This window comes from Orycteropus afer, unplaced genomic scaffold, assembly GCF_000298275.1.
Source record: "Orycteropus afer afer isolate SDZICR_OR568_19922 unplaced genomic scaffold, OryAfe1.0 scaffold00152, whole genome shotgun sequence".
NCBI lineage: Eukaryota > Metazoa > Chordata > Mammalia > Tubulidentata > Orycteropodidae > Orycteropus > Orycteropus afer.
In genome coordinates this window covers 2,507,378-2,518,245 of record NW_006921739.1, presented here as the reverse complement: position 1 = coordinate 2,518,245, position 10,868 = coordinate 2,507,378, and the positions used below count along the sequence as shown (strand labels likewise).

The following is a 10,868-nucleotide window of genomic DNA, read 5'->3' as shown; positions in this document are numbered from 1 at the left end:
GAAACCCAAGGTGACAGAAGACAGACAACATGGCAGTGATGAAGAGAGTGCCTTCTAATTTGGATTCAGCTTAAGACAATATTTACTCCATAAATTTTTAATGAGCTCCTACTTTATTCTAGGCAGTGTCAAGTGTCATTGCTACAGTGGTAAACACACACACACACACACCCAAATTTCTGTTCCCATTGAGGCTATTCTAGAATGGGAAAGCATAATAAGTAAACAAGAAAATATCAGATAGTGCTAAGTGTCATGATGAAAATAAAACTGCTTGATGTAATGAACTACTTTCGACTGACTGGTGAGGGAAGGTCTCTCTGAGAAGGTGGCACTTAAGCAGAGACATGCATGAAAATAACATCTAATTCTGGCCAAGAAGCGTTTGAGGGAATGGAACAGCTAATGCAAAGGCCCTGTGGGGGAACTTGCTTGGCTTTTTCAAGGAAGAGGAAAAGACAAGTGGGAGTACAATGAGGGAGGGAAGATGGTTAGAAGGAGGCAGGGTCCAGGACCTTGCATGCAAGGTAAGTAGTTGAATATTATCCCAAGAGCAATGGGAAGCTGTTGGAACCATACAAAGAAGTGGCATGTTCTGATCTAAATTTTTCAAGAATCAGTCTGGCTTCTGTGAGAGATTCAATCCTGTGAGAATGGATTGTTAAAGGGCAAGAATGGGAAGCAACAATGTTTTGGTTATCTATTCTTGAGTAACAAACCACCCCAAAAACTTAGTGCCTTGTAATAGCCATATTATTTTGCTCACGATTTTGTGGGTAAGGAATCTGAAAAGGACTCAGCTGGGTGGCTCATTTCTGAAATACTAGACATCAGTTGGGGCTAGAGGATCCACTTCCAATATGGTTTCTCCATGTATTGTGCTCTTTGACTTTTCTCTTTCTCCACATGGCATCTCTCTCTAAGACCTCTCCATATGGTTTAGGCATCTCACAGTCTAGTGGTAATTGTCTCCCTTACATGGAGCCTAGTTTCCAAGAGAAAGTAAGTAGGAGCTTCCAGCCAGGTGCTGGTAACAGGCACCACATCACTTCCTCCATATTCATTGACCAAAATAGTCAAAGAGCCCACTCAGATTCATGAAGGTGGAGAAAAGTAGATCTATTTATTGACAGAGCCCTGGGGGCATAATGATTAAGAGCTCTGCTGCTAACCTTAAAGTCAGAGGTTTGAACCCATCACCCCTCTGTGAAAGAGAAGAGCTGGTGATCCACTTCAGTAAAGGTTACAGCCTAGGAAACCCTATGAGGCAGTTCTACTCTGTTATATAGGGTTGCTATGAGTTGGAATTGGTGCAACAATATGCAGCATTGATGATGGAGCAACAAAGGCACATTGTAGAAAGGTATGTGGGATGGGAGTCACCTTTGGAAAATATAATATTCCGTAAATAAGGAGACCACCTCAACAATCCAGGTAACAGATGATGGTGAATTAGATTTAGATGTTTGCAAAAGAGATGAGGAAGAGGTGCATTCAGAAGAACATATGAGCAGAATATATGAGAATTGTAAACCACTAACAAATGTGTCTGAGTGCATGTTGAGTTGAATTGTACTTGTATTTGTAATTGTAATTACAAGATTACATGAATATGTTGTTGTTGTTGTTGTTATGGGCCGTCGAGTCAGCCCGACTCATAGCGACCCCTCCTTGGGTTTCCAAGGCAGTATCACTACAGAAGTAGGATTGCCCAACCTTCCTTCTGAGGAGTGGCTGGTGGGTTTGAAATGCCAGCCTTCTGGTTAGCAGTCAAGTGCCTTAGGCACTATGCTACCAGAGAAGTCACAAATAAATCTGTCTTATTCATAGGACACATACATTACTGTCATTCAAAATGGGCTTTCTTTTGAAGCATGAGTCAGTTAGAGCATGTAGTTAATGAGGCCCAGCCATCAGGGCAATACAGTGAGATGAAAATATGTACCTTTAGACTGTGAGAGAGCTCCAGTAACCAGGGGTGCTCTACAGAGTAAAGAAAGCACAACGACATTACATTTCCAAAGGCTATGTGAAAATAGCTGCATTTGCCCATAGAAAGACCTGAGCAGTTTTTACTTCACACATTCGGTTACTTGAGGACACAAACGTTTTCTTATATAGGAGTCAATGCAGTAAGGAGATTATATGTAAAAGGGGTTTTTCAGTGACAAAAATGCTGGGAGTTAATGTCCCATTTTAACACAGGAGAGAACAATCCAAAAACTTGCTTAGAGTCATTCAGCAAATTAATGGCAAGGCTACTGTTAAAAGATGTCTATCTCCTGATTCCAGTCTGGGATTCTTTCCACTGCATCACCTGCTACTCTGCCCAGAATACAGCTTTGTTCTGTATGATGTTCATACTGGACACTTGCTACTGTCTAACTGACTTTCAAACAGTGCTAGGAGGCAGGGAGAAGAGACTATGGACAAATCAACTCTGTTCCCTCTACTGGAAAAATAACTCTAAAAAGATGCCCTGCTAATTTTGATTCAGTTACCTCTCTTTGGGGGAATAGATGGCACATACGTTCACTTGAGAAATCTTCATGGTGAAACCACTTACTGTGCTGCTAAAAGTCCTACAGTCTATTTCTTAGAATTCACTAAATTCCTAAGATTCTGAGGTCAACCTACTACTCTCAGTTCTTAAATCTCTACGGAGAAATACCTCAAGACCACCAGGGTCATTTGGATTGAAAAGTAAAGGACAGCACAAGGTCCTTACTGTGTGTGTATGGATATGTATATATGTGTGTGTGTGTGTGAGATATAAAAACATGTATGCAGATGAATGTTTTTGTTTTAGTTTTCTCAACATTTGAAGTGAGTAGAGCTCTACCCCAGAACTGGATAAAATTCATATGTTCTAAATCTCACAATTTCATTCTTAACTACTTTTAATTTCTTTGTTTTTCTTTAGCCACTGCTGTTGTTGTTAGGTACTCCTTGGGGTGATGTAGTACCTAAGGCATTTGACTGCTACCCAGAAGGCTGTCAGTTCAAACCCACTGGGCACTCCTCGGAAGGAAGGTTGGGCAATCTACTTCCATAGTGATACTGCCTCGGAAAGCCAAGGAGGGGTCGCTATGAGTTGGATCCGACTCCACAGCAGTGAGGTTTTTTTTTTTTTTTTTTTATCTCTATGGAAGTAGATTGCCCAGTCTTCCTTCCAAGGAGTGGCTGGTGGGTTTGAACTGCCAACCTCTGGTTAGAAGTCAAATGCCTTAGGCACTATACCACCAGAGCTCCCTACTGCCACATACCAAATAAAAAAAAAAAAAAACACTGCCATGGAATCGATTCAGATCCCCATTGGGTTTCCACGGCTATAAATCTTTACCAAAGCTGACTACCCTCTTTCTCCCATGGAGTGGCTGGTGGGTTCAAACCACTGACCTTTTGGTTAGCAGCTAAATGCCTTAACCACTAGACCACTAGAGTTTCTTATTGTCACATAAAGTGGAGATGATTTGCTTTTCTTATTAATTGAATATTCTTAGTGTTCAGTATTTTTTCATCATCCTCTTTGTGCTTACTAGATAACATTAACACCCCAAAGATCGAGTGTTTTCCCATGCTATGGTTTGTTTCACATTTGATCTTATTTGGACAAATATTAATTTCTCACATACTCAGAGGATCTATAAAACATTGCTCCTTGATCTCTATACATTGCAAAGCAATTTATTGGACTCTATAGTATTGAATGGGAGCTCTGGTAGCATAGTGGCTAAGACACTTGCCTGCTAACCAGACGGCTGGCGGTTCAAACCCACCAGCCACTCCTCGGAAGGAAGGTTGGGCAATCCTACTTCCGTAGTGATACTGCCTCGGAAACCCAAGGAGGGGTCGCTATGAGTCGGGTTTGACTCAACGGCACATAACAACAACAACAACAACAAGTATTGAATGGGGAGCTCTGGTAGCATAGTGCCTAAGGCACTTGACTGCTTACCAAAAGGCTGGAGGTTGAAACCCACTAGCCACTCCTCAGAAAGAAGGTTGGGCAATCTACTTCTGTAGTGATACCACCTCAGGAACCCAAGGAGGGGTTGCTATGAGTCGGGTCCCACTCGATGGCAAATAACAACAACAACAAGTATTGAATGGCATTACTCTCAGCATTGGTGCCTAGGAATGTGTAAATCTTGCCCATGCATTTAGTTGTCTGTTTAACAAGATTGTGCCGTAAAAACCTTACACCTTTATTATATTTCACATGTTATAATTGTACTGACAAGTTTAACTGCATCCAAGACTGGGCCAGGTGGTGTATAACTCCCAAATATCTTAAATGCTGAATGCCTTAGGCAAGAAAAACTGACTATTCTGAAGGCACAAGTTGTAATATCTCAGTCAAGACATTGTCAAAATCAGAGGAGTAAAGGCTTTTGGCCATAGATTTTACCATCATATTTATATTAACCTTTATGCATGTCAGTAAGGCTTTAAAACAGATGCTTATGCACTGCTTTTCTGTGAGTCTTCATTAAAGCATCAGTATTAAACTCTTTTGAAAAATCAGCCTGTTAAAGACTCCACGAGCTACAACCCTTCCCCACTTTAAAGCACTTTCTCTTATTGCCTAAAAATTCAAGTACTCTCTTAACCAGGTACAGACTGAAATATTTCACTATGGATTTGGACAGGAGCCAAGAGGGATGATGAAAGGAAAAATTCTCTCTTTATAGAAGGTTATTGTCAGTGCTTTCGAAAGATGTAGATTCTTCTTAAACAGGCTACCAACATTTTCACGAATGTGGACACGGCTTTCTTCGCTCCTCCTGGACCTAGGAATGCTCTGCTTCTAGCCTTTGACCTTCTGGATTGCCAACTCTATCTAACTGGCCCCTCCTCCATTACCATGTAGTTTGTTGTTCAATCTTGTCAATTTCCACTTATAGAGACCCTGTGTGACAGAGTAAAACTAACTGTGCCACAGGGATTTCTTGACTGTCATCATTTTGAAAACCGATGGTCAGGTCTTTCTTCCTCAGAACTGTTGGGTGTGTTTGAACTGCCAACTTTTCTGTTAGCAGCAGAGAGCTACCTGTACCATGAGGTCTCCTTCTATCAATATAATGTATGTTATGAAAAGGAAAGGGGGATGGGATAGCTTGGTCTTCACTGTTGGTAAAGTACTTGAAATTCCTTGCATTCCTTTGCATTTAACAACATGTTTACTTAATCACCTGCTTATTAGGATTAACACAAATCATTGCTACAAATTCATTTAGTGAAAACAAACTGACTCCAAGATTCTTTCTCTGATCCCTGGCAAGGGTAAATTTTAAATAGCTCTATTAATTTTCAGGAACACTATTGGCAAATATAAGGTTATAACAAGTGACCTTTCATAATATCCAACCATACTCAATCTTGTCCATGGATTTAGATCTGGGCAGCCTGAATTACATATTTTGCATTAATGTGTTTTTCTCCTCTCCTGAAGTGACCTGCACAATAACCTAAAACCAGAAAAACCAAACCCACTGCCGTGGAGTCAATTCGACTCATAGTGACCCCTCCTTGAGTTTCTGAGGCAGTATCACTACGGAAGTAGATTGCCCAACCTTCCTTCAGAGGAGTGGCTGGAGGGTTTGAACCGCCAGCCTTCTGGTTAGCACTCAAATGCCTTAGGCACTACACCTCCAGAGCTTCCATGTACAATAGCCTGGTGATTTAAAATGATAAATGAATCTACTACACCCACCTCGCATTGTGTGATTGGATAACAGAGACTGTTAGGCTTTGCATTCTTAAGGAAATAAAGCATTATCTTAAATCACGGAATTTAACTTCAGATTCTTGTGTATATCCTAAGTGTTTAGTACAGTGCTGCTATTCAAACATGTTTTTTAAATTAACTACATGCAAATATTTTTCTCTATTGATGAAACAAAAACCATTGTTCAATTTTTGTAGATGATAGTACACTGCTGTATCTCAAGCACTAGAACAGTTCCTGGCACAAATCTTGTTTGAATGAATGAATGCATGAGCGAGATTGTTGTCAATGACTGAACTGTTTCTGAAAAATACCGAATGGCATACACTCTGATGTTAGGTAAATATTTCTTTATTAAATGATTAATTCCATAAATAAATTCTTTTCACTGAATATAAAATTAAAATCATTTACAAATTATTCCAGTATTACATTTTCCCCCCCAAAAAAAGCTACATTTTGATAAATAAAAACATTCAGTCTTAAAACACCTGATTTCTGTTTGCAGTTTAGAGTGCAGATAGCTGCCTCTCGCAGTCACTCACGGAGTGTCACCTTGGGAAGGGATGGAACGCTCTCCAATTCTGTCAAAGGACAAAGGCTTTAACTGTCTAACTAATCTTATTATCTTTTATAATTGTAGAACTGAAAGGATAAAAAGTCTAGAGAAAAATACGCTTACCAAATAACTTACAAACAGAAAACAGAACGTCAACACCACAAGCTCCAAAATGAAGCAGTAACATGTGCTCCAATATTATGAAGCAAAGTATTCTCAACTTGCAGCTGCATTAGTGTCCATCTGCACCAGCACACGTGGCAGTTTCAAAATCCCTTAGTACTACTCAATAACGAGCAATACATTCCCTCTACAATAGTCCCTTCACCCGTACCACCCCCACCCTCTCTCTGTGATTCTGACATCACTCTCCCTTATTGGTGCACCCTTGCACTGGAAGCCAGGTAGCATTTAGTCCCTAAATTTGTGAATATCATTGAATAGCCTATAGAAAGGAAAGGCTGCCTCGTTGGCATGTGGACAGTTGTAGTTGCATCTGCAGGACTGGATCATCATGACATTCTTGGAAAATATCTCCCCATCTTCGCAGCGGAATCGCATCTTCACAGTCCTGGTCTGCTGGGGCGTACAGCATCGGCCATCTACACAGGAACCACAGTACTTGGGCCGGTATTTCTTCACACTTGAACATCCAGCATAAGTAAACTTGACTAGCTCGGGGGATTTCTTGGTTTTGCTGCATTTCTTGCCCTTCTATAAGAAAAGAGGAGAGATGAAAAGTTAGGAATGATATTTCTGGTTGTTGAAAGTGAGGTTCGCATTCCCACCCATCTGCCGAGGAACAGCCTCCAGTGTCACCAAAGTAACTTACTTTCAGACTGCTGTACACTGACTGTCCACAAGGCCGCACTTCACAAATCCGGGTTTCTTTAACCAGGCGGCATTCAGGGTTGTCATTGGTAACTCGTGTGGAGATACCAGTTCCACAGGTCTTTGAGCACTGGGACCATGAAGTTGTTTGAACGATACATTTCTGGCCATGTAAAGAAGGGTTGTATAGGATGTGAGGTTCCAGTCCAAAAACTAGAGCAAGAAACAAGAGGGAGGATTCTTCAGAGGCATACTGACACAAACATTCTCAAGTGCTCTTTTCTATCAAATTTCAGAGTAACTTCAGTACTAGGTCTTACAGCCTCAGTCTCTACTTACCAGGGAGACGTTTTAGGAAGCCGCCTTTTCCAACTGCAATTAATTCATTGTTCCGTGTTAACTCCACCTCTGAGGCATCCAATCCTAGCTCCTTGTTGAGGAGACTGTCCCTGTCATCCATGGGGTCCTTGGCACCATCCTCATCACAGACCCACTCCTCACAGCACTGCCCGGTAACTTTGACCAGCCGGGGATTGGGGCAGCCCAAGTTGGGGAGAGATAATTCCTGAGGACACAAAGGAATGCAGCCCACAGCTCCATCGATACATGTGCACTGATGTTTACAGTTAGGCTGGAAACTTTCCCCGTTCTGGTAGATTCTGGAGTTATACTCACAGGGCCTGCCCTCTGACTGAGCTGCAAAGATCACCAAAAGAGAAAGGGAAAAGAGGATAAAGTTAGATTCTGAACCACAGCCTGAAACTCATACATATTTTCTGCTCTGTTAAATTCAATTTATGGTAAAGTTCTCTATAATTCCCCGGAGACTCCAGACGAGAACAATAAGTTAGTCAGGAATCACTTTTCCGTATGCGCTTTTCGTTGGGCCCAGACACACTGAATTGCATTCCAGACTGCTGAAATCATGTGCCTTTCTGCCAAGCTACCAACAACAAAGCATCACCATACATGGTCTCAAAATTACTAAACTTCTGGACTACGGGGACTATTATTTTTTTAAAGGGGCCAAACCACAATCATCTTACCTCTGCAGATCCCCTTCAGAGCGGTAGAGCTGGCGCCGAAATTGCATTCCAGCCCCTTGGTGTGGTCGCAAGGCTGCGTTTTGCTGCAGTCCTCGTTGAGCTGCTTGGCACAGACCTTACAGCAGCCACAGCCGTCCCGGACCAGCCCGACTCCCGGGGCGCACTTGGGTGCCTCCAGGGGGCAGTGGCAAGCGGCGGGGCAGGTGGTGAGCGCCTGGAGGGGGAAGAATAAACTGATGAGACTTGGAGGGGTGTACTGGGTGGGGGGCGCCGCGGCTGCTCAGGGAAGGGACCTGGAGTTTCCGACCCTGATGACGGGGAGTCTCTGATCCTGTCCAGCCAGGCCACCTTGGGCGGCAGCGCTCATCAAGAGGCCCCGACAGGTCCTCAGGGGGGCTTAAAGCAACAACTACACCAAAATGCCCCGAATTTTTTAGTGTAGCTTTTCCTTCCATAGACACTCTGGGGGAAAGGGCAAGGCCCTGGGAGAGCGAAGGGGAATGCGGTGGCAAAAAGAGTCCAACTCACCAGCTTGGTCAAGTGGAGAAGAATGACGGCAAAGGCGAGCGTCCTGGCGGTTTGGGAGCTCATTGTGGCGCGCAGGAGGAGCCCGGGGCGAGCGCGGCAGCAGACTCCAACACACTAGTGCGCAGCAGCAGTGCCGAGCGCAGCTAGGTCTGTTCGGTACAGTGGGTGAGACCGTCCGGATGGGGAGGCGCAGGCTGCTCTGCGGGCTGGCGGGTTGGCCGGCGGACAGGCGAACGTCCTTCTCGAGGAGGTGCGGAAGGTGCGGGCGCTGCTCGGGGGCGCTCTCGCTCGCTTTCTGCTCAGGCTCCCAGTGCCCGCCTTTTATACCGGCCAGCAAAGGCGCCGCGTGTTGCAGTGACGTCGGCTCTGTCTGTGCGTTCCAGAATTCTCAAACATCTCAGGAATGCTAGTTGGCGCGGGCTACTGCTAAGCACCTCCCCTGGCTCTGTTGCACCTTTTTTTTTGTCCCCGGACTTGTCAAGAAAACAGTCCGTTTTTTCCACTTTAAATAACGACTTCTATTGGGGAGGGCATTTTTATTTATTTATTTATTTTTAAGTGGTGGTGGTGATGTGGATGAAAGTTCGTGAAGGACTAGGAGGGACAGTTCAGAACTTTGTTGCCTGGACTAGGGGGGTGGGAGAACCTGAGAAGGAGGAACAAAAGTCGTTTTGTTTAGTGATGCCGAGTTGACCCGGCGGCCTTGGAAACCCTCACACGGAGAGGAGCGAGCTGTTTGCTTGTTTACAGCGAAGATGAGAGTCAAGTTATCTATTCAGAGACTCGAACGTGGAGGGGGTGTGTGTTGCTGAGCCAGGAATCTATTTGTGGACTTCAAGGAGGCATATTCGGATCAAGTCCCAGAGCTTTCGCATGGTGTTTATTAGCCAAGTTAAGTGCATTGCAAATTAATACCCACAGTGCTATTTATGAATGAGAAGGGGGAAAAAACAGCTCCCCTCCCCCTCAACGTCTGGCAAATTCCCAGGCAGAGGTCTTCCCCCACACACACACACACACCCCTTTTGGTATGTTGTACTTGTTTGTTTTTGGAGGTTCCCACTTTAGTTCCAGCCCACTGCCTGGGTTGGAAGTCCGAGAGGAAACCAACGCTGGGAGCTCTCCGGGAGGTTGACTTGTATTTCCTCGCGGATGCGAGAGGCCGGGTAAGCCCTCCCATCCTCCCTCCACCGGCAAGAGGCGATGCTAACTGAGCACCCAGTCTGAAGTGGCGGGGACTATTGTGGAGTGATTTATACGGAAATCGCTTCCACATACTGCAAGCCCAAACGCGATTCCATCATCATAGTGTCCAATGAATCCCTGGAAAAAGCAGATTCCTTAAAGCCTGAATATTTTGTGGCATTTTAAACTCTTTGCTTTCGGACCACTTGGAAGCCTCCTATTTCAAGTAAATTATAATGCTCTCTCCAAGTACGGAGAAATAAGAGATTTGGAATGTAACACTCCCTGAAAATGTTAGCGGATTTTAATTTCCTATTCTACCTGCAACACACTCAGAATACCCCCATCAAGCCAATTTACGTGAGCCACCAATATAGTTAGTATGATTATCTATTATCTCTCAAAATTTCAAAAACTACCTTTTTGCATAAGTGTAGTGAAAAGTAAACAAATAATTATTCCAGACTCCCTTTTGTATATGCTCTAGGAGAGTTGCTTATCCTTTTTAATGTGTAGGGTTGTTCAACCTTCATGATTTAGTAGTCTTACTGAAGAAGGCCTTCAGCGTTGACTTTTCTGTGAAAGACTGGTAAACACAATGAAAAGCTACGGGGAATGAAAACACTCTCCAACGAATAGAACTGTTGCAGGTAAGGGTTAAGTTTCATTCATTCAAAAGCGCCCTTTTCTTTCAAGAGGAAAGGGTAGGGTGTCTAAGGTTCAATTGGAAGGGGGTTTGGATAGAGCATTTAACTTTTAGAGACAATGGACTGTCAGGTGTTATGCAAATAAAGTGAGGAAAGTGTGGGCCCTACACCAGATGCTAGCCAGTTTGTCATTTATTTAGAAAAACGTCCCTCCCCCCTTAGAGTTCCGTTGACTGCTTCCTAGGTAATGAAGTGAGAGGGGTTGGGGGAGAGCAAGAGCACTGCTAGGTGGGAGGAGGTAGTGGACAGAGTACGGATAGAAGCCTTCCTGGCTTCTGTTG

The 10,868-nt window shown here is 43.8% G+C and overlaps 1 protein-coding gene across 1 annotated transcript; it reads right to left on the bottom strand.

Annotated features, from left to right (window-relative positions):
* Positions 1-6,701: 6,701 nt before the first annotated feature.
* Positions 6,702-8,758, bottom strand: CCN1 (cellular communication network factor 1). The gene is made up of 5 exons (XM_007946173.2): positions 8,696-8,758; positions 8,168-8,381; positions 7,461-7,817; positions 7,123-7,334; positions 6,702-7,004 (listed from the first exon to the last, which is right to left on the bottom strand). Exons 1-5 carry the CDS (start codon positions 8,756-8,758, stop codon positions 6,702-6,704), a joined length of 1,149 nt encoding a protein of 382 aa, XP_007944364.1.
* Positions 8,759-10,868: the final 2,110 nt, after the last annotated feature.

Bases quoted from the DNA above. Each gene is read 5' to 3' on its own strand.
- CCN1 (XM_007946173.2), bottom strand. From the start codon at position 8,758: ATGAGCTCCCAAACCGCCAGGACGCTCGCCTTTGCCGTCATTCTTCTC. The intron at 7,335-7,460 runs GTAAGTAGAGAC...TTCTTGCTCTAG, and splicing joins CTTCCTAAAACGTCTCCCTG to TTTTTGGACTGGAACCTCAC. The intron at 7,005-7,122 runs GTAAGTTACTTT...CTTTTCTTATAG, and splicing joins CAGTGTACAGCAGTCTGAAA to AAGGGCAAGAAATGCAGCAA.